The 24,744-nt window shown below is 46.5% G+C and overlaps 1 protein-coding gene across 1 annotated transcript in view; it reads left to right on the plus strand.

Moving 5' to 3' along the window:
* Positions 1 to 6,825: 6,825 nt before the first annotated feature.
* Positions 6,826 to 24,744, plus strand: part of mthfd1l (methylenetetrahydrofolate dehydrogenase (NADP+ dependent) 1 like) — a 172,549-nt gene continuing 154,630 nt past the window's right edge. Inside the window, exons 1-3 of the mRNA XM_078405549.1 lie at positions 6,826 to 7,024; positions 15,934 to 16,018; positions 19,999 to 20,043. Coding sequence (XP_078261675.1) covers positions 6,870 to 7,024; positions 15,934 to 16,018; positions 19,999 to 20,043 — 285 coding nt within the window. The 5' untranslated portion in view covers positions 6,826 to 6,869. The remainder of the gene's footprint in view (positions 7,025 to 15,933; positions 16,019 to 19,998; positions 20,044 to 24,744) is intronic.

Consider the following 24,744-nt stretch of genomic DNA (forward strand, 5'->3'; position numbering starts at 1 on the left):
CATTTTCTCAATGTTGGGGGAGTCCAGAACCAGGGGCCACAGTTTAAGAATAAGGGGTAGGCCATTTAGAACGGAGATGAGGAAAAACTTTTTCAGTCAGAGAATTGTAAATATGTGGAATTCACTGCCTCAGAAGGCAGTGGAGGCCAATTCTCTGAATGCATTCAAGAGAGAGCTAGATAGAGCTCTTTAGGATAACGGAGTCAGGGGGTATGGGGAGAAGGCAGGAACGGGGTACTGATTGAGAATGATCAGCCATGATCACATTGAATGGCGGTGCTGGCTCGAAGGGCCGAATGGCCTACTCCTGCACCTATTGTCTATCGTCCATTGTCTATTGTGTCAGTGCTAAACAATAAAGCTTAATGCAGAGACTCAAGTGCTTACTTCAGGTTGAAATGCTTACGGGAAGTATTCCAGCATTGGAGGTGCCATCTGTTTACCTGAGGCAGGCACTCTGTGTTAACAGATGGGAAGAAAAGCCCTTAATGCTCTTTCAAAGCGCAATGTTGTGGTCAATATTTATCCCGCCCCCAAGAAACAGGCGGCCGAGCCTTGCTTAACGGGCCCCAACTGCGCAGGCGCGGATGCGGCGGCCATCTTACATAAGTACCAGATCAACGGAGCCCCAACTACGCACGCGCGGTTTTTAAACTTTAAAATGTGAATAACTTTCAAAATATAACACTGATTTCAATGAAACTTCTTACATTAGGACCATGGGATGACGCTGAGTAAGGTGGGCCTAAAATTGCCGCGCTATCGTGTACCGTTTTAGCTGTAGTTCAGGAACAAGCGAACAAACAAGAGTTTTAGTATATAGATTTTCGATATAAACCAGCATTTGCAGTTCCTTCCTACACATGCAACCATACTCCTACCTCAGCAACAGAACTCTGTGGACCACCTCTTGCGCGACTGTGGACTTGTTTTCTGTTTGTGTATCATTACATTAATGTCTATATTTTGCATATTTTACTTTTCGCTATATCTATATTTTTGTGTGTTGCCGCAGTTTGTGTGCCTGTGATGCCACTACAAACAAGTTTTACGTTCCACCTGTACCACACCATACCTGTGCACCTGACACTAAACACGACCTGACTTGGTTTGGTTGACTTAATCAAATAAAACATTTCTAACAAGGCACAAGGATCTGCAGATACTGCAAACTGGAAAAACAGAGGGGGAGCTGCTGAAGGAACTCAACGCATCAAGCAGCACCTGTGGAAGAAAAGGCACAGCTGAAGTGTGAGCAGAGATTGGGTCATATTGAGCTGCGATTACTCAGGTTTATTGGAATGAAAGAGGTTTTCTCTGAAACATGTAAAATTCTGACTGGGTTAGACAGATGAAGGCTGGGAGAGTGTCTACCCTTCCTAGAGATCGATAAAAGGGGTGGGCGTGTCTGACCATTTTAGTTTTAACACAGGACTGAGATGAGAAATCTTTTCATGAAATGGGTTGGAATTATTTCCAGGCAGTTGAATATATTCAAGCACAAGTTAGCCAGATTTCGCAATGGAAAAGCCTTGGTGAGGGAAGGGGAGAGGACATGACCATGGTATTGGGAGCATGAATGTATTGAATGGTGGAGTAGTTTTGAAGGACCAAATGCCTTTTTTTCTGTGCTTAAAATAAAACATTAGTATGCTAAATATATCTTACAATGGTCGGGAAGACTTAAAGGTCATCAAAATAGATAATGACTTTTCATTCCGGATTTAATTATTAATTGAATTTAAATCTTCCTGTTACCACGATTTGCCCCTGGCTGAGTAGTTGTGGATTACTCCTCTAATGATTTAATCATTATGGTAAAGTATTTAATTATTTTATGGTCGGGATCTTCTCAGGTTGTGAAAGGCTCTGTAGAGATGCAGCAGAAAAAGCATTGTTTAAACAAAATACAAATTTGGTTTATATGATTGCACCAAAGTTGGAAAATGTATAGTTAAATTCATTAAAAAGTCATTAGTCATTAAGCAAGGTGGCTGGGACAATTTACTGAGGATACATGATGCATATACGTAAGAATTATAGGGCAGTAAAATTTATAAGGTTTTATTTTAGCATGCCAGTAGTATGGTGAATCACTGTGAAGAATGCAGAAAGGGTTCACCATCGCTAAAGGGATACCTCACACACAAATACTCTGGGATGCAGGACCATTTAAATGTATTGCCTGCGCTTAGAAAGAGAACAGAGTGGCGGAAACATGGAATTGCAGATGCTGCTTTACAACCAAAGACACAAAGTGCTGAAATAACAGAGTGTCAGGCAGTGTCTCTGGAGAACATGGACAGGCAACGTTTTGGGTCTGGACTCTTCTTCAGCAATGATGTTTGTTTAGAAGCTGAGGTGGAGACTGATTTGGAAGTATTAGGTTGAGGGTGAGTTTGAGAACCATGTCTACAATGGTGCTGACGGAACCCTCTTCAACCAAAGCCTTTGGATAACTGCAGATCCTGGTTTTGTAAACCAAAGCTTTTATTGACAGTCATGTCAATAGACAATAGACAATAGACAATAGACAATAGGTGCAGGAGTAGGCCATTCAGCCCTTCGAGCCAGCACCGCCATTCAATGCGATCATGGCTGATCACTCTCAATCAGTACCCCGTTCCTGCCTTCTCCCCATACCCCCTCACTCCGCTATCCTTAAGAGCTCTATCCAGCTCTCTCTTGAAAGCATCCAACGAACTGGCCTCCACTGCCTTCTGAGGCAGAGAATTCCACACCTTCACCACTCTCTGACTGAAAAAGTTCTTCCTCATCTCCGTTCTAAATGGCCTACCCCTTATTCTTAAACTGTGGCCCCTTGTTCTGGACTCCCCCAACATTGGGAACATGTTTCCTGCCTCTAATGTGTCCAATCCCCTAATTATCTTATATGTTTCAATAAGATCCCCCCTCATCCTTCTAAATTCCAGTGTATACAAGCCAACCAATAGGTCAGATGTGATGCATATCTGGGCTCAGACCAGTCACCAGTTCACCCAATAACGCCAGAGCATAGATAAAGCAAGTGCAGACGCTAGTTTACAAACAAAAACCGCAAAGTGCTGAAATAAATTGAAGGTCTGAAAGATACCATGCAACATCTCCCCATCGGTGCACCTGAAATGCAAGGACTATAAGATAATTTTACACTTCAGTTTCAATCTGCAGGCTAACTTGACAGTGGAATTCTACCTTGGGATGGAAAGGTCACTATAGACACCGCCCTCTTAAATAGATAATATCAGAACATATTATAGAAACATAGAAAATAGGTGCAGGAGGAGGCCATTCGGCCCTTCGAGCCAGCACCGCCATTTATTGTGATCATGGCTGATCGTCCCCAATCAATAACCCGTGCCTGCCTTCTCCCCATATCCCTTGATTCCACTAGCCCCTAGAGCTCTACCTAACTCTCTTAAATCCATCCTGTGGCAGAGAATTCCACAAATTCACAACTCTCTGGGTGAAAACGTTTTTTTCTCACCTCAGTTTTAAATGGCCTCCCCTTTATTCTAAGACTGTGGCCCCTGGTTTTGGACTCGCCCAACACTGGGAACATTTTTCCTGCATCTAGCTGGTCCAGTCCTTTTATACTTTTATATGTTTCTAACATATAAACATATATTATATAAAATATAAAATTAAATAGATTATATCAGAACATATATAAAATATAAAAATATAAAATTAAGTAGATTATATCTTTGACTGGATTGCACGCAACAAAGCTTTTCACTGTACTTGGGTACACGTGCCAATATTAAACTAAACTAATATCAGAGCATATCATATGAAATATAAAATTAAATAGATTATATCTTTGATTGGATTGCATGCAACAAAAAGCTTTTCACTACCTTGGTGCAAGTGACATGTTCCAAATACACAGGACAAGATGTTAGAAATCCAAAGTGCCAAATGTCAATTTGCTCCCGGTGGTGATGGGAGGCTTAACCTATGCACTCGACCTATGCTCCTCCGATGTTGAGAAAGGCTAGGCAGACACGTCATTGGGGTTATCAAGTGGGCACCTACTTTCATCGACGTTTCGCTGATTGGACCCACGACGTCTCCAGTAGGCTCAGCAGTGCATTCTGGCGTCCCAGAACCACCCCCCTCTGCATCTGCCTAGCCGGCTTATTTGGGAGACCAGATGGGGTCTTTCCTCTTCAGCCAGAGCCACTGGCTACTCCGCTCTGCCACCCGTGATGTTTCCTTGATAGCCTGGCGTGGGGCTTGTCCGCTGACAATATTAAACTAAACCGATATCAGAGCATATAATATGAAATATAAAAAATTGTTAAAACATAGCAGCTACTTTTCTTCAGTCACTGAGGACAGTTGGCATTGGTATCGGTATCGGCTGAAGACTGTCCCAGCGGGAGGAGGTTGGACTGGATGGTCGGCCTGAGCAATGTCCCTTTAACAGAAGACAGACACAAAATGCTGGATAAACAGCGGGTCAGGCAGCATTTCAGTCGAAAAGGAATAGGTGACCTTTCGGGTCATGACCCTTCTGTCAGAGTCAGGGGAGAAGGAAACAGAGAAATTAATAGGTACAAAGAACATAAGAATGAAAGGTATGAAAAGGACAAATTAAAGCCAGCAACAATGATCGTTGGGTGGCACAGTGGCACAGCGGTAAAGTTGCTGCCTTGCAGCGCCAGAGAAGCAGGTTCGATCCTGACTGCAGGTGCTGTGACCTGCGTTGGTTTTCTCCGGGGGCTCCGGTTTCCTCCCACACTCCAAAGATATACAGGTTTGTAGGCTAATTGGCTCTGGTAAAATTGTAAATTGTCCCTAGTGTGTGCAGGATAGTGTTAGTGTGCGGGGACCCGGTGGGTTGAAGTGCCTGTTTCCACGCTGTATCTCTTAACTAAAATAAACGAACCTATTCAAGGAATCGTGGTGCCCACAATGGTCCATTGTTGGCTGTGGAAGTGATAATGAATGGCTGAGGAAATTCAGAGTGTCTCTGAAGATCCTTCATTCCTTCTACTCTGGGGCTGTAGAGAGCATCCTGTCCGGCAACATTACAGTCTGGTTTGGGAACAGCTCTGCCCAGGACAGGATGGCCCTGCAGAGAGTAGTGCATTCGGCAGAACGCACCATGGGAACTACACTCGTCCCCCTGCAGGACCTATACATCAGGAGGTGCAGATCCAGAGCAAGCAAGATCATGAGGGACCCCTGCCACCCCAGTAACGGACTGTTCCAGATGCTACGATCATGCAAACGCCTCCGCTGTCAGGCTGTGAAAACGGAGAGGATGAGACGGAGTTTCTTCCCACAGGCCATCAGGACTGTCAACTTTTATAACTCCAGAGACTACATTTTTGTCTACACTATAGTAACTTATATAGTGCTGTAACTGTAATTCTTTTTTGTGCACAATCCGCAGGCATTGCCACTTTCATTTCACTGCACATCGTGTATGTGTATGTGACAAATAAACTTGACTTGACTATACAAACAGTGAAACCAGTGAAACATCTGTGAAGACACTCTGCCTGATCTGTTGAGTTACTCCAGCTTTTTGTGTCTATCTTCGTTTTAAACCAGCATCTGCAGTTCCTTCCCAGACAGTGGAACTAGATGGATGATTAGGGTGGGGGAGGAACGGAGAGAGAGGGTGATACAAGGGTTACTTGAAGTTAGATCGGGTGGCCAAAAAGGCTTATGGCACATTGGCTTTCATCAGTCAGAGCATTGAGTATAGACGTTGGGAGGTCATGTCGGAGTTGTATAAGATGTTGGTGAGGCCCCATTTAGAGTATTGTATTCAGATTTGGGCGCCATGTTATTGGAAAGATATTGTCAAGCTGGAAAGGGTGCAGAGAAGATTTATAAGGATGTTGCCAGAACTCGAGGCCCTGAGCTATGGGGTTAGGTTGTGCATGTTAGGACTCTATTCCTTGGAGCGCAGGAGGATGTGGGGTAATCTTATAGAGGTGTATAAAATCATGAGAGGAATAGATTGGGTTGACGCACAGAACCACTTGCCCAGAGTAGGGGAATCAAGAACCAAAGGACATAGGTTTGTGAGGGAGGGAAATATTTAATAAGAATTTGAGGGGTAACTTTTGCATGCAAAGGGTGGTAGGTGCATGGAACAAGCTGCCAGAGGAGGTAGTTGAGGTACCTGCAGGTACTATTGCAACGTTTAAGAAACATTTCGACGGGTACATGGATAAGACAGGTTACGGGCGATATGGGTCATATAGTGCAGTGGGACCAGTGTAGATGGGATATGTTTAGGAGGGAACTTCAGATGCTGGTTTAAACAGTAGACACAAAACGATGATGAGACCTGAAACGTCACCTATTCCTTTTCTCCAGAGATGCTGCCAGTCCCGCTGAGTTACTCCATCATCGTTGCTCTATTGCTGGACTGTGGGCGACCTTTCATTTCAATAGACAATAGGTGCAGGAGGAGGCCATTCGGCCCTTCGAGCCAGCACCGCCATTCAATGTGATCATTGGCTGACAAATAAACTTGATCTTGTGACAAATAAACTTGACTTGACTTGATTTTGTGTCTGTCTTCGGGTTTAAGCCAGCATCTGCAGTTCCTTCCTGCACATGCTGAGTGAGTCACAACAGCATGTGTCAGAGGGGAACTGCAGAGGCTGGTTTAAAGTTAAGATAGACACAAGATGCTGGAGTAACTCAGCTGGTCACACATTTTGTTGTCTGTCTTAGATGGGACATGTTGACCGGTGTGGGCACCTATTCATACAGAGTAAGTGTGTGAACAGTGAGTGAGTGGCAGAGGGAGGACGCTGCTGTGGAGGGTTGTGTCTTTGAGAGGGTGGAGTTAAAGGCTGGACCCGGGGCTGGGGATCCGCCACGCTTTCTGTTTCACCATGTGGACGCTGCTGGCGAGGAGCCGCTGCCCGCTGCCGCCCGGGATCAGGGGCTACACTCAGCGCCTGCCGGCCCTCGGCACCCAGGGTGGAGCAGCAGAGCTGCGGGCAGCCGCCCGACAACTCCCGGGCACCGACGCGATGGGGAGCATCAGGTAACCGGGGAGCCGAGCCCGAGAGACTCAGTCAACCCGGGGAGGGGGTGGGAACCTCAGGGGGAACCATGCTGCTGGAGGAGAGAGATAGAGAGAGACACATACATACACACACACACACACACACACACACACACACACACACACACACATACACATACACACACACATACACACACACACACACACACACACACACACACACACACACACACACACACATATACACACACACACACATACACACACACATACACATATACACACACATACACACAGACACATACACACACACATACACACAGACACATACACACACGCACACATACACACACACATATACATACACACACACTCATACACACACATACACAGATACACACATATACACGCACACACATACACACACTCATACACATACATACACACCAACACACATACACACACACACATAAACACCAACACACACACACACACACACACATGCATACACACACATACACATATACACACAGACACACACACATACAAACACACACATACACACACACGCACACATACACACATACACACACACATATACATACATACACACACATACACACATACACACACTTGCATTTCTACAGCATCCATCTTGTCCGATTGAGAACTCGCCAAGGCGTTTGACAGCCAGTTTTACCATTCCATATGTTGGTGTGAAACTGTGGGACAGCAGATTTGGGCACAGCAAGCGCCTGGATAGGGTGGATGTGGAGAGAATGTTTGCACGAGTGGGAGAGTCCAGGACTAGAGATGACAGCCTCAAAATAAATAGGAAGTACCTTTAGAATGGAGATGAGAATTTTTTTTTTTTAGTCAGAGGGTGGTGAATCTGTGGAATTCATTGCCACAGATGGCTGTGGAGGCCAAGTCGGTGGAGATGGAGATTGACAGATTCTTAATTAGTACCTGGTGTCAGGCGATATGGGGAGAAGGCAGGAGAATGGGGTTGAGAGGAAAGATAGGTCAGCCATGATTTCAATGGCGGACTAGACTTGATGGGCCGAATGGCCTAATTCTGACCCTGGAACTTGTGAAGTGCTGCAGGGATGTTACAATGACCAAGTAATGATGTTCAGTGATGTTGGCTCAGAATAAATCTGGTCCTGGACCCTGTGGACATTGAAGAGACCAGAACTTGCATCCGGCTGGGACTAGAGATATCCATTGTATTAGGGTGAGAGTTAAAGGGTTATGGTTTAAATTATTTATTCACGTGTGCAGAGATACAGTGAAATGTTTGTTCTGAAGGTAACCCTGTCAAATCATCCTTTATATGCATACAATAGTGTACAGTGTGTACAATATATCCTCCTCTGGGTTTGGGGGGGGGGGGGGGGGGGGGGGGTAGGGGGCAAGAGTGCATTGTGTGGAAGAGGGATGGAAAGATACACAGGAGACCAGGGCTTGGTTCAATCTGGAACCAGAATCAATCTGCTGGAAAATATTAGTGGGTCAGGCAGCCTCCGTGAAGGCGAAGGAGTGTTTGGGAGCATGTGCCAAGACTGAGAATATATATTGAAAGATACAGCTTGGAAACAGGCCCTTTGGCCCATCAACTTCATGTTGACCATTGATCATCTGTTCAATGTTATCCCACTTTCGCATTCACCCCCTATACGCAAGGGGCAATTTACAGCAGCCAGTTGACCTACAAACTTGCTTGTTTCGGTGATGTGGAAAGAAACCCACGCTGTCACAGGGAGAACGTGTAAACTCCACGCAGGTAGCACTCAAAGTTAGAATTGAATCTGAGTCTCTGGCGCTGTGAGATAGCAGCTCCACCAACTGCTGCCCCTGCAGAGGGTGGAAGGGGTGGTGTGAAGAGGTGAGAGGAGAGGGTGAGTGATGGGTGGGACCAGGTGAGGTGGGAATGATAGGGAGTTGGAGCCAGGAGGTGTCGGTGGGGGATGGTGGAGACAGAGGCTGGAAGGTGAAATGTAGAACTGGGAAAGGGCAGGCTGATGGGCACGTGGAAAGGCAGGTGAGTGAGGTTAATTAATCCAGGTTAAGGGAAGAGAGGAGAAATGCAAAAGGTGGACTAAGGGAGAGGGACACTGGGTAAACAGGTCAAGGTGGGAAAAGGAACACACGGGGAGAGAAACAGGCCCTTCGGCCCACTAAGTCTGTGCCTGCCAATGGTCACCTGTACACTAGGCCTATCCTAGTGACAATTTACAGAAGGGATAATTTACAGAAGCCAATTAACCTACGAACCTGCACGTCTTTGAAATATGGGAGGAAGCTGGAGCACCTGGAGGAAACCCACGCTGTCACAGGAAGAACATACAAACACTGTACGGACAGCATCTGTAGTCAGAATCAAACCTAAGTCTCTGGCCCTGTAGGGCAGCAACTTTACTCCTGTGCCACTGTGCTGCCCCTTTCAGAGGGTTATCTGAAATTGGATAGTGCAGTTTTCTTACAGTTTGCTAACAGGCAACCTAAGCGAATATGATGATTTATTCCCCTTCTACTCTTGTTTTTGGCCTCGCGGGAGTGGAGAAGGCTGACGATGGAGAGGTCTGTGTGGGAATGGGGAGGGCCATTGCAACGGCATACAACTGACCATTAAATTGGCCATTCTGAACAGAGTGCAGGTGCTCCTCAAAATGGTCGCCTGGTGTCATCAATGTCCACCATCCCTTCCTTATCTGGTTCCACGTCACCTTCAGGACTCTCTCCCAGCCTCCTCCCATCCTCCGTCTGGGCCCATCTGCCTAATTGTTTTTATCCTTGTCTAGCTCCATCTATTGCCCATCAGCCTCTCTCTAAACCTCACCCACATCTGCCCATCATCATCCCTACCTCACCTGGATCCACCACCTACCAACCCCTGCCTCGTCCCTCCCTCTCACCTCTTTACACTGTCCATCTTCCCTCTGCACTCTCGGACCCGACCCGGAACGTCCACCAACCCTTTGCCTCCACAGACGCTGCCTGACCTACTGTGTTCCTCCAGCGGTTTCTTGATTAAAAGGATAATACAGAGAGGATTGGCAACAGGATGGAAGGGGGGGGGGTGGGGGGGGGGGGGGGGAGAGGGTTGGTGAGGATGAGTTGCCTGGGGGAAGGGGGAGGTGGACTGGAGGCATCATCGGGGGTGGAGTTGACTGGGTGGGATCTGGCAGGTGTCATGGGGGTAGATTCCTTCACAGGTGAGATAGGGGAGGAGCCCTCAGTGATGGGGTGGGTGTGGAGTTGACTCTAGGGATTCTACCGTACAATGTGCCTGCAAGTTGTGTTCTAAAACTGAGTGAAGGGAGCCCATTGTTTACTTCCCATCATTTTTGCCCTTGTGATGTGGAAATGCTTCCTTGAAGCTCTGCATATCTTGTTGTTAGGTTATGGTTACTGGTTTGGTGAGGTGATGGAGGGGCAACTGTTATTGTTTGTGGGTAGACCTTGTGCTTACGTGGTAGATGGAGCGCCAGTTTATTTGGTTGTCTTGTTCCAGTTGGTGGTGAATTTCTGGAGCGCTGTTGGACATTAATTCCATCGCAAGCAGACTCCCTCTCTGCATCTCTCTCTTGCCTTACGAATTGTGGAAAGCCTTCATGCATTTGGCAGCAAAGTCATTCCCCACAAGATGCTGAAGCTCTGACCTGCCCTTGTAATTATGGTGCCAGTGGCTGATCTAGTTAACATTCCTGGTTGTTGGTATGGTCTGGGCAATGGTAACACCAGAGATGGTCAAGGATAGACATGCTGGTGGCATAAATGTGGGTGGCATAAACGTGGGTCATGGTGACGAATGGTCTGGCATTTGGTGTATCCAAACATGGACCACTTTGTTTTATGGAGCAGAGAATGAAATTGAATGTTGGATCAATATTCCCCACTTCTGACCCATGCTAGAAAGGCCATCAACCACTGGAGTGCCCCCCCCCCCCCCCCTTTGGCTTTATCAAGTACCAGGGGTCCTTGATGCCAAACACGGTCAAATGCTGCCTTGATGTCGAGAGCAATCACTACCAGCTCATCCCTATGGTACATTATTGAACCTAAGCTGCGGTGACTGGAGATGACTGGTCTTGCTGAGACCCAGACTGAGTTGGTGAGCAGTTTATTTGAAAATGCCACTTGATAGCGCTACCTACTTGACACCTTTACTCATTTTGATTGATTCATTGGAATTAATTAGTTTTGCTTGTTATGATCAGGACGTACCATGGGCATTTTCCACGTTATTGGGTGGATACCAATGTGGAGCAGTCTTGCTACAAGCCCTACTAGTAGTGGAGTGCTGATGATCAGGGCTACAGCTAGGATGTTGCTTTTACCCACATCCTTGTATCCAATACTCTTGGCAATAGACAATAGACAATAGACAATAGGTGCAGGAGTAGGCCATTCAGCCCTTCGAGCCAGCACCGCCATTCAATGCGATCATGGCTGATCACTATCAATCAGTACCCCGTTCCTGCCTTCTCCCCATACCCCCTCACTCCGCTATCCTTAAGAGCTCTATCCAGCTCTCTCTTGAAAGCATCCAACGAACTGGCCTCCACTGCCTTCTGAGGCAGAGAATTCCACACCTTCACCACCCTCTGACTGAAAAAGTTCTTCCTCATCTCCGTTCTAAATGGCCTACCCCTTATTCTCAAACTGTGGCCCCTTGTTCTGGACTCCCCCAAGGCAGCATAGAAACATAGAAACATAGAAAATAGGTGCAGGAGTAGGCCATTCGGCCCTTCGAGCCTGCACCACCATTCAATATGATCATGGCTGATCATCCAACTCAGTATCCCGTACCTGCCTTCTCTCCATACCCCCTGATCCCTTTAGCCACAAGGGCCACATCTAACTCCCTCTTAAATATAGCCAATGAACTGGCCTCAACTACCTTCTGTGGCAGAGAATTCCACAGATTCACCACTCTCTGTGTGAAAGAAAACTTTCTCATCTCGGTCCTAAAAGACTTCCCCCTTATCCTTAAACTGTGACCCCTTGTTCTGGACTTCCCCAACATCGGGAACAATCTTCCTGCATCTAGCCTGTCCAGCCCCTTAAGAATTTTGTACGTTTCTATAAGATCCCCCCTCAATCTTCTAAATTCCAGCGAGTACAAGCCGAGTCTATCCAGTCTTTCTTCATATGAAAGTCCTGCCATCCCAGGACGGGATTGAGGATGGCCGATAAATTGCCGATAAATTGCCCCTGGGGTTGAAAGGTTAATGCTGGCCCTAGGATGGAAGAAGATAAAGGAATCGATTGATAAGTTGGGGATGGGGGTTGGAAGAGCGAGGATGGTTTAAAAGGGTGTTGTGTTATGGTGGAGAAGAGAATGCTGGCCATCAGGAAATGGGTTGGAAAGGGGGAGACGGTGCATAAGGCCCTAACTTGGGGGCAGAGCGTGAAATTTATTGTCCCATTGGTCACCGGATGAAGCAGTCCTTGGCAATCTGGTTCTACATGGGCCAGATGCAGGAATGCAAGATGAGGTCTCGACTCCTAACCAGTGGCCGCTGTGTGGGAACGAAGGGCCGAATGGCCTACTCCTGCACCTATGGTCTATTGGAAGGCCAGGCAGCGGTGGTGGAGGGATGTGTCATTGGTGTCTGTTGTTCCTGTCTGAGGAATTCAATTGGTTCGATAACATAAGACAGAGCCACCCATTTGGAACCTGGAGTTACGAAGTTGATTTACTGGTGTCTGGCAGTTTTCCAAGTTTCCCCAGAGGCAGTAATTGCTTAATGAGCTTGCTTCCTTTCACACAGAAGCATTTATTTCATGAGCAATAAACGCCGGCAGCATTTGCACTTGCTCTGTTCATGACATCCGTGCGATCGCGTAATTCGGAAGAGTAATGTAGGAAACGTGACAGGCACTGCGCGTGCCACAGTCGACACGTGATGGTGGCCAGTGAATGCTTCAGAAGGTGGTTGCTGGATAATTCACAGCCAGGAAAACTCTCTTCAAAATGCCACGCTGTTTCGTGCATTCACTCGAGGAAGCATGAGGATGTCCAAACTGTTCAATGTTTTGCCGGAGAGATGAGACCTCCCAGGTCGTGCGATGCATCAGTCTGCTCAAGCCTTACTGAATGTTGTTTAGTTTAGAGATACGGCGCGGAAACAGGCCATTCGGCCCAACAAGTCTGCGCCGACCATCGATCCCCGCACACTTACAATATCCTGTACACGAGGGACAATTTACAATTATACCAAGCCAATTAGCCTTCAAACCTGCACGTCTTTGGAATATGGGAGGAAACTGGAGAATCTGGGAGAAAAACATGCGGTCACGGGGAGAACTTACAAACTCCGTACAGACAGCGCCCATAGATTTTTAGGTGTTAACGGACTTGTGGAATACAAGGTTTAAACTGGTGTTGAGGATTGGGGGGGGGGGGGGGGAGGCAGGGGGGGTTCAGTCATGAACTTATCAAATGGTGCAGCAGAAAAAAAGGAGCTGAATGGCCTCACATTTCTTGCATTATGTTTTCCTTTTGTTCTTCTATTTCTTTGAAATGCGCTGCCACAAGAGTGTTTGGTGTTATCTGATTCTTTAACCACGAACGACAAGACTGAACATACCCTTGGCCACTATTCAATAGTTTGCATTAATGTTGAGACAGAGTTCCCTGGATGAGACTTCAACCTGCTGTCTTCTGACTCTGCGAGGATGGCCATTTTGCACACCCACAGGTTGTGAAGCCCTCAGCATCAAGCCGAGAAGACAAACAAACCATCCGGTGATTCAGCAATGAATCCTGCCAAATACCGGCCTTAACACTAGGGTTTGCTCCAAACATGCTGACTGCTGCTGAGGTTGGCTAAATTAAAGCCATAGATTACTCTGTATTGTTCTTGGTGCTTCATTGCAGGAAGATAATCGAACACAGAAGTGTTTGAAAATTGGCCAGAATTTCTTTTATACCCAAATGAAAGCAGGAACGGGGTACTGATTTTGGATGATCAGTCATGATCACATTGAATGGCAGTGCTGGCTCGAAGGGCCAAATGGCCTACTGCTGCACCTATTGTCTATGTTTCTATGATTGGAGTTTAAAGATTTTTTTTCCACTGGAACGTGGACGATTTTAGGTGTGTTGTTGGCAATTATGGTGAACATTTGAGAGAAATTTGATTAAAAAAGAACATCAGGAACAGTATCTGCTAAATAACTAAATGGGCAGAGGAACAAGATGGTGCAATGATGTCGGGCACACATTGGAACATTTGCATGAAGCTTATATTTGGTTGTCACTGAGCTTGGTTCTCTCCTGAGAGAGATTTGGCTTTCAAAATAGTGTTAACTCTTCGATGAGCCACACGGCATAGAAACAGGCCTAACCATCAAGCTCCCATTTTATTCTCCCCTGGATTCCCCTCAGATTCTCCCATTCGCAATACTAGAATGCAGCTTACAGTAGCCGATTGAATAACTACGCTGCTCGCCTTTAGAATGTGGGAGGAAACCAAAGTGCCCAGAGGAAACCCTACAAACTCCACTCCCCACAGAGGTCATAGGTCGTAGGAATAAGAGTAGAATTAGGCCATTCAGCCCATTACGTCTTTTCCACCATTCAGTCATGGCTGATCTATCCCTCCCCCTCCTAATCCCATTCTCCTACCTTCTTCCCATAACCTCGGACACCTGTACTAATCAAGAATCTATCTATCTCTGCCGTAAAAATATCCAAAAAATATTGGCCTCCACAGCAAGCCTCCTGTCGCAAAGAATTCCACAGATTCACCACCCTCTGACTAAAGAAATTTCTCCTTATCTCCTTCCTAAAAGAACGTCCTTTAATTCTGAGGCTATGACCTCCAGTCCTAGACTCTCCCACTGGTGGAAACAACCTCTCCACATCCGCACTCCTCAATGTGGGTGATTATTGCTCTGAATGTTTTTGGTTCATGGTGATGAATGGTCTTGATATGACCTGGGGCCTTGTGGGTGTCCAACCAAATGCAACACACTGGAACAATAAGCTTCCCCCTCTACCTTGTGTCTTTAAAGCAAGCTTTCGCACAAATGTTGCTGCCGGTAGCTTTCAAAGACATTGCTAGACCCATTTACCAAACATCAAAGAGAATTTTGTTTTTCCCCGTTTATGGAGTTGCTTTAGCACAGTGATGGTGTGGGCTTGAGGTTGTGCCACTTCATGCCAATAAGAAACCTGTAATTTATCCCTCTGCGGCAAAGATGATTGAAGGGGAGTTCTTGCTCACAGAGAGAACAAGGAACAGTATAGCAGGGCAACAGGCCCTTTGGCCCACTACATTCCTGCTGAACTTGTGTTGTTAGTTTGGTCTCAAACTGTAGTCACGTGGTTCATCAGTCTGAAGAAGGGTCTCGACCCGAAACGTCACCCATTCCTTCTCTCCCGAGATGCTGCCTGGCCCACTGAGTTACTCCAGCATTTTGTGTCTACCTTCGATTTAAACCAGCATCTGCAGTTTTTTTTTCCTAGTACATAGTTATGGTGGAGTTTAGTTTAGAGACGTAGCGTGGAAACAGGCCCACTGAGTCCGTGCCGACCGGCGATCTCATACGCTAGCACTGCCCTGCACACTGGTTTTACCAAGCCAATTAACCTACAAACCTGTATGTCTTTGGAGTGTGGGTGGAAACCGGAGCACCCGGAAAAAAAGCCACGCAGGTCACGGGGAGAACGTACAAACACCGTACAGACAACACCCGTAGTCAGGATCAAACACGGGTCCCTGGTGCTGTAAGGCAGCAACTTCACCACTGTGCCACCCCAAAGTTGGTACATAGGCAATTAATTGGATTGAAAGTGAGAGGGATTGCAATAAAAGGCATATTCAGCACATCATTCCCATATTTCTATGGCGAGATTACAAATATTGTTGAAATTAACTGATTGTTATTTTTTATTTTGTCCCTTACTCTAGGCGAATAATTCTGAAGTGTAAAGCAGAGTTGGTTGCTTTGAAGAAATGTGAACCTGGTTTTCACCCAAGTCTGGCCATTGTACAGGTGGGTTTTAAGTTGCATGAAAGCAGGCGTGACAAAAAAAAAGGAGAGAGCCGATTCAACTCTGTGTCAGGCAGCATCTGTGGAGGGAAATAGTCGATGTTTGAGGCTCGAGATCCTTCATCTGGACTGAAAGAGTAGAGGGGAAGTAGGCAGTATAAAGAGGTGGGGGAGGGATGGGGCAAGAACATGCAAGTGATGGGTAGAATCGGGCGTGGAGGGATTGATTTGCAAGAAACAGTCAGGTGGCTGAGGGAAGTGGGGGGGGGGGGGGGGGGGGGGGGGGGGGGGGAAGGGGGAGGGGGAGATAGCTTCAGAGACCGAGAGGTGAGAAGTGGAGAACACAAGGCTGCAGATTCTGGAATCCGATAGGAAAGGAAGGTGAAGAGTGGACCTGAATGAGGGTTGGTGGCAGAGGGGAAGAGTAGAGGAAGGGACTTTTAATAATGGCGTTAAAAATGGCAGCGCCTGCATGTGTAATATATGCAAAAAGAATTTCACTGAGCAGTTGGATATGTGTCAAATAAAGCACCATTGAAGCAGGCAGAATATGAGGTGCTGGTCCTTTAGTTTGCCTGTGGTCTCACCCTGAAACGGATGAGACAGAACAGATGAGGCAGTGCGGGAATGGGGCATTAAAATGGCTGGCAGTTAGCGTCAGCTGACAGAGTGCTGGTGCCCAGCAAACAGTCGCCTGGTCTGCCATTGTCATCGAGTCATAGAGTGATACAGTGTGGAAACAGGCCATTCGGCCCGACTTTTGCCCACAATGGCCAACATGTCCCAGCTACACTAGTCCAGCCTGCCTGCGTTTGGTCCATATCCCTCCAAACTCGTCCTATCCATGTAATTGTCTAACTGTTTCTTAAAAATTGGGATAGTCCCAGCCTCAACTACCTCCTCTGGCACCTTGTTCCAAACACCCACCACCCTTTGTGTGAAAGGGCCTCGCTGATGTAGAGGAGACCACATCAAGCGCACTGAATACGATAAACAAAGGTCTGCCTTTAGATTCCAACAACTGCTCTCTCTTGTGTCAATACAGAATACAGAATACAGAGCTTTATTTGTCATTCGGTACCAAGGTACCGAACGAAATTACATAGCAGTCACACAAAAAAAAAGAACACAAGACACATGACCCCAACACAAATGTCCATCACAGTGACTCCAAACACCCCTTCACTGTGATGGAGGCAACAAAACTTCCACTCTCTTCCCCACGCCCACGGACAGACAGTTCGTCCCCGACCGACCCGCACAGTCCCCGCAAGGGGATGGGACTCCCCGCGGCCAAGCCGCACCGGGCGCTGAAACGTCCCGTGGCCGAGCTGGGCGATTGAAGGCCCCGCGGCCGAGCCGCACCGGGTGCTGAAACGTCCCGTGGCCGAGCCGGGCGATGGAAGGCCCCGCGGCCGTACCGTGCGCTGCTAAGTCCCGTGGCCGAGCCGCGCCGGGCGATGTTAGGTTCCTGTGGCCGAGCCGCGTCGGGCGATGTTAGGTCCCGCGGCCGAGCCGCACCAGCGATGTAAAGTCCCGCGGCCGAGCCGCGCCAGGCGATGGAAGGCCCCGCGGCCGAGCCGCACCGGGCACTGTTAAGTCCAGCGGCCGAGCCGCACCGGGCGATGGAAGGCCCCGCGGGCGATGGAAGGCCCCGCGGGCGATGGAAGGCCCCACGGGCGATGGAAGGCCCCGCGGGCTTGTTGGATTGTTACAAGAAGCAACTGCTTCATTTTTCCAGATTTTCTTTTCAATTACTATTTAAATTTTCAATAGACAATAGACTTTAGACAATAGGAGTAGGCCATTTGGCCCTTCGAGCCAGCACCACCATTCAATGTGATCATGGCTGATCATTCTCAATCAGTACCCCGTTCCTGCCTTCTCCCCATACCCCCTGACTCTGCTATCCTTAAGAGCTCTATCTAGCTCTCCAAGTGAGATTACTAGTTATTATTAAATAACCACAAAATAACTACTAGTTAGACAGGTACATGGATAGGACAGGTTTGGAGAGATATGGACCAAATGCTGGTAGGTGGGACTAGTGTAGGTGGGACATGTTGGCCGGTATGGGCAAGTTGGGCCGAAGGGCCTGTTTCCACGATCCATGACCCTATGACACTGCACTAGTATACTTTAATATCTTGATGGAAACCTGGTGGCAAATGGCGACTACTTAAGTCTCCCTGGGATTGAATTCAAAAGCCTGCATAGAAAGAGGCCATCTTATCGAGTTTATTCCTAAAGAACAATAGGGCTATAGCCTACAGTAAAGTTCTTAAGACGTTTGATTGGTCATAAGGTCACATGGATAGGAGTAGAATTCAGCCATTTGGCCCATTAAGTCTACTCCACCATTCAATCATGGCTGATCTATCTCTCCCTCCTAACCCCATTCTCCTGCCTTCTCCCCATAACCTCTGACACTTGTACTAATCAAGAATCTATCTATCTCTGCCTTGATTGATTGATTGATTGATTGATACTTTATTATCACATGTACTTGGTACATAGAAATTCTTTGTTCTGCATATTGCAAGCAAAGACTATAGGCCGCAGACCAAGTTACGAACGTATTCAATGTTCTCGACAGCCCCCCCCCCCATGACAGGTCCCTCTTTGTTCTCAACCCGCGGCCCGTCGTCCATACCGCACCAGCTACACGTCAGGAACCTGCTGCACTCCTGATAAACCTGAAAACATTAGTCACTTCTTTTAATTGTGTACCGTTTCGCAAAATGACTCGAGGCAATTTATAGTGTCAAATCAAACATAAATTGGCACTGAACCAGTTGTCAGTGGGAGTGACAAAATGCTCGAGGTGTTGTGTGCCTTTTGAGTGAAAAGTCATTAGGTAATTCCAGACTTGGAGCCTTTGGAGTTGAAGGCATTAGTTGTTGATGGTGTGATTACATTTAAGGCACAGCAAGGGATCAGAGTTGAATGGATCTTGGGGTCCCCGAGGTTGTAGGTCTGGAATAGTCGACGGATCGCTTGGTCGGATAGGTATGTTGGTGCCACATGATAGCGGGGGGATCGGCAAAACTGAAATCCAGGGGGAGAATGGACAATGGCAGAATGGGTGCAGAATTGGATTGAGATGCAAGAGATGATATTGGTGAATGGCACTGAAGCAGCCGATTTATGAAATGACTGTGGGTACACTGTGCAGGTAGGAATCTAGTGGGGAAATGGCACTTGGGGTGGACACTGGTAAAATGAGTGAAGACGCTGCATTTCAATAGGTGGTGAAAATGCAAGTGAAATTAAGGGCAGGAAAGAGCAGGTGTTGGGAGGACTAAGGTGGGGAGGGGGGTAATGTAATTTAAAAGATTTAAAAGAAACATTTATCTTGTACTCTTTTATGAATGTTCATTCCCTCTGAAGCCCGATGAGTAGTTGTGCAGTATAGTTGGTCTATCCTAGTGACCAGGCAGTCAAATGGGCATGTTCCCACCAACAGCAGTGTAAACCCATGTCTGTCAGTTGCCTGAGTGGTAACAACCCTACTAGTAAAAATCTAATTACGATTCTCCAAATCTGATTGAACTTCTTCCCATTGCTCCACTGTCTCGAACTGTAATCTTCAAGTAAAATTATTTCTGCTTTGCCATGCATGTTCTCTGAAAGCTGATTCATAATGTAAGAATGTGTAGGAAGGAATTCCAGATGCTGGTTTACACCGAAGATAGACACAAAATGCTGGTGTAACTCGGCGGGACAGGCAGCATCTCTGGAGAGAAGGAATGGGTGACGTTTCGGGTCGAGGCCCTTCTTCAGATTCTTTGGGTCGAGACCCGCCTTCAGTCTGAATAAGGTTCTCGATCTGAATATTCACCCATTCTTTCTCTCCAGAGATGCTGCCTGTCCCGCCCGCTGTGTTACTCCAACATTTTCTGTGTATCATAATGTAAGAACATTGTACTGGAGCCCCCATTGTTTCCCAATTGCTTAAAGGGTGTTTGTTATTTCCCTTTTAGGCTGGAGACGGTGACATGACAGAGGTGAAGAAGATGGCTGAAGAGGTGAGTTATCTTGCATTGGTAATGATGGATGAATCTTGAGCGTAACTCAGCTGGTCAGGCAGCATCTCTGGAGAAATGGATAGGTGATGTTTCGGGTTGGGACCTTTCTGCAGACCTTCAGAATAAAATTACAACTTTATTTTTGTTTGTGGAAAATGAATAAAGTTGTGCTGAAAATCTGAAACTGGGTAGGTGAAGTGTCTCATTTGTTACCTTGGCCGTCAGGAGTAGTCCACCTGTTTCTTGAGTGAGCTTTCATTAACCTTCATCTTCGACTGAAATTGCAAATATCTTTGTCGTACGTACTTAGCATTCTCTAGTTTGTCAAGAAATCATTCCTGGGGCCGATGTTGTCAGTCTCTGCCTTCTATATTTTGTGGGTTGAAACTCCTGAAGTTGAAGCTTTAGAGTGGTTCTGTGTTATTCCAGGATAAAGTCCCTTAGGCAGCGCATTGGTGCTGCCGCTAAAGCTGCTGTCTTCCAGCTCCAGGGACCTGGCTTCATAAAGTCATAACTCATGGGAGCAAAATTAGGCCATTCAGCCCATCGAGTCCGCTCCGCCATTCGTTCGTGGCTCGTGTGTCTTTCCCTCTGAATCCCATTGTCCAGCCTTTTCCCCATTACCCTTGACACCCTTGCTAATCAACCCTGACCTCGGCTGTCCATGTCGACTTTGAACTTTATCCCTGTGATCACGTGGATTTCCTCATGGTGCCCCTGTTTCCACCTACATTCCAAAGAGGGTAAGGTTGTTGGTTACAAGTCAAATATTTAGTTGACTGGTATAATCTAGGGTGGGGGTTACGGAGCAGATGGGAGTGATGGTTTTGGTGTTGAGAGGAGCCTGGTGATTACACTTGGCGGGTGCTGAAACACTTTGATTGTGTAGGTTAACCCTTCCATGGGTTGAAACTGTGGGGCATTGTCCACTTGCCGCTATTGACCCACGCTGCTGGTGAGGTGTCCTGTGTGAGGCTGCAATCTTCCTGCTCTTCCACACAGTGCAGCTATTGTACTGGAGTACTTGCCTCCAAGCTCTTGTGGAATAATTTGATTGAATTTAATCATAGAGTCAAACAGCACGGAAACAGGCCCTACGGCACAATTTACCCACACCGGCCAACATGTCCCATCTATACTCGTCCCACCTGCCTGTGCTTGGCCCATATCTCTCTAAACTTGTCCTATCCATGTATCTGTTTAAATGTTTACGAAATTAAAGTTGGCTAATTTTAAATTTGTATTTATTCTGAAGTCTTGCCTAAGATCCTAGAAACTGCAGGGACTTACAAGTCCAGATTGTCTCTTGCGAAGCAGGGACAACCAAACCACTGAACTGAGTGGGGGAAAGCTGGTACTGATGCCAAGAAAGGTGGTGTTGATGGCACAGTGAATTGGCAGGAAATAGGTGGGGAAGATGAATGGTTACAATGCTGAAATGAGGTGAGGTCATGGAACGATTTACTAATTTGAACTGGTGAGGTATAAAATGGAGTCACAAGGAACAGCAGACCCTGGTTTACTAATAAAAAAAACAATGCTGGCGTACCCTGTTTTGGGCGGCGGTTTGGACTTGGGTAGGCAACATTGTCTACCCATGTCCTCCAGAGATACTGCCTGACCCGCTGAGTTATTCCAGCACTTTGTGTTTTCTTTGACTTGTGAGCTGCGGTGTGTTTAAAAGAGGTTTAATGCTTCTTAAGGAGTTTCATTGTGCTCATTCCAAGTGCTGTGCTTGATAAGTTCAATATGTACACCCTTCTTGTGGGTAGACCTTCTAAGGTGCCACAGGAGGGAGGCAAATGTTGATACCAAGTTAGAATGTATTGGAGGAAATTACATTTTCTCATCAAAGCAGTTTTTTAGGAAAGAGAGGCAGAGGATTTGGGAGGGAATTCCAGAGTTGTGAACCTTTGCGATAGCAGACATGACTACCAACAACGAAATGGAAACTAAGATGTTTAGTTTAGTTTGGAGATACAACGTGGACACAGGTCCTGTGGCCCACCGAGTCCACGCCGACCATTGATCACACGCACACTAGTTCCATGTTATCCCACTTTTGCATCCAACACACTAGGAGCAATTTACAGAGCCCAATCAGGCTACAAAACCTGCACATCTTTGGGATATGGGAGGAAACCAGAGCACCCGGAAAAAACCCACACGGTGACAGGAAGATAGTAGAAACTCCACACAGACCGCACCCGTTGTGAGGCAGCAACTCTACCGCTGTGCGAATGTCCCCTACACGATCTGTAGTGCTAGGCATTTGCACGATGAACTTCCCAATCAGCTCTTCAGCCCCATTGCATTATGGGCCACAACAAGAGGCTGGAATCTTGAGCAGGTCCGGCAGCATCTGTGGAGGAAGTGAGGGAGGATGTTTTGGGTCAGGACCCTTCTTCAGACTAATACTCCTACAAACCCGAAATTTCGTCTGACCATTCCCTCCACCTGACCCACTGAGTTCCGCCAGCACTCTGTTTTGCTCAAGAGAAAATCCAGACCAGGATTTTCCCTGGGATGGAGGGACTGTCATATGAGGAAAGATTGGAAAGACTGGGCGTGTATTCACTGGAGCTTATAAGGATGAGAGGGGATCTTATAGAGACGTATAAAATTATAAAAAGGACTAGACAAGCTAGATGCAGGAAAAATGTTCCCAATGTTGGGGGAGTCCAGAACCAGGGGACACAGTCTAAGAATAAAGGGGAGGCCATTTAAAACTGAGGTGAGAAGAAACTTTTTCACCCACAGAGTTGTGAATTTGTGGGATTCTCTGCCACAGAAGGCAGTGAAGGCCAATTCACTGGATGAATTTAAAAGAGAGTTAGATAGAGCTCTAGGGGCTAGTGGAATCAAGGGATATGGGGAGAAGGCAGGCACAGGTTACTAATTGTAGATGATCAGCCATGATCACAATGAATGGCGGTGCTGGCTCAAAGGGCCAAATGGCCTCCTCCTGCACCTATTTTCTATGTTTCTATGTTCTTTCACCAGCCACTAGATGGCATGAGCTGCCCTGAAGTTACAGTGAGTTAGATGCTTTGGAAACTAGTGGAAGGATAGAAACATCTCTTTTTTTCTGGGGAAGACTAATGGGGTATGAAGGAAGTAAAAGCAGGTATGTTGAGCTGAAACAAAATTCAGATGGTTTTGAAGATGCAGACATATTCAAATCATAACAGGCATGGTGATGCTGATGAGAAATGGCAGTGAGTCAGCATCAGAGTGGGTGTGGAGAAACACATGGACTGAGGCAGATTAGACAAAAAGAAGTAACCACAAAGAATTGGGATTGACTGGAAGAAACGCAGGAAGAGGCTGCAGAAAGTTAAACACCTTATGATGTTCTGAGACCTAGAAGACCCTGATACGAATGTTTTTCCTCTGACTAGTGATACTGGACCAGACGTTGTTGATATGAGTCTTTATTCATCAGAAGAAGGGCGTCGACCCGAAACGTCACCCATTCCTTCTCTCCCGAGATGCTGCCTGACCTGCTGAGTTACTCCAGCATTTTGTGAATAAGAAGAAAGTTGACATTCTCTTGGTGATCTTTACAGTAGAATCTCCCAACTCAAAACTACATCAAGATAATATATATTTTTAAATATAAAGACAATAAATGACCAACCACTGTTTTAATGGCTATAATTATCTGGTTAGTTTTGACACTTTGGATGTTGATGGATAATGTTGCAGGATTATGGGAGGTACACTGTAACTGCCAAGATAGCTCTAAATGCTCAAACACGTTTGCTGGGTCAAGGTAATTCATGTGGATGGACTAAATCCTTCTGTGACTAAATGGACAGAGAACTCAGATTCCTGAAATATGCCTGTTTTGTTACAAGGGATGGCTCCCTGGATACACAAACAGCAGATATTAAGTGACAGGATACACTGTGTTTGAGTGACAGGGACAAAGCTTTATCGATGAGGCAACACATGAGGCGGCCACAATGCCTTCACTGATCTCATCCTGATGGTTTCAATGAAGGCCAATTAACATGAACATTCTGAAGCAGTCCTCAATGGAACAGTGTCAGTGTGTACCAATAATTGGTTTTGATAGCCCTAAAGTATCCTTGCAAGCTAAATTGTGAACTGTTTGGCTTACCATTTTGAAGACTGGTTTGTGTTTTAATAATTATCTCCTGTCCATCTGTATTTGTATAACTCCCGAATATTCTCCAACAGTGAGCCTTGAGGGGTGGTGGGAGGGTGGGGAAATTAGCTGTTGAGCCAGATGCCAAACCAGAAGGATTTCTGAATGGTTGGATGGTAGATTGTCCCAAGTTTTTCCTGTGTATTCACTCCTGGGCTGGATTCAATCTTAGAACAATGGGATAATTGGAGATATGGGGTACACGTGAGAAACTGGCCGTCGCACACATGATCAGCCACTGTTTGATTCGACTTTGAAACAGACTTGTGGGGCTATGTTTACTCCTTGCATTTCCAATATGCTACGGGTAGATTCACTGGAATGATACTGGGCTGAAGTTAAATGATGAGGTCAAGTCTTATAAACTTCATTTTAGAAGGGTCCTGACCCAAAATATCACCCATCCATGTTCTCCGGATATGCTCTCTGACTCACTGAGTTAGTCCAGCACTTTTTGTCTTTTTTCGTAAACAAGCCTCTGCAGTTCCTTGACCTTTTAAACTCGTTTTAGTTCCTTGACTTGAGGA

Source organism: Rhinoraja longicauda, chromosome 9, assembly GCF_053455715.1.
Source record: "Rhinoraja longicauda isolate Sanriku21f chromosome 9, sRhiLon1.1, whole genome shotgun sequence".
In the NCBI taxonomy this organism is placed as follows: Eukaryota; Metazoa; Chordata; class Chondrichthyes; order Rajiformes; family Arhynchobatidae; genus Rhinoraja; species Rhinoraja longicauda.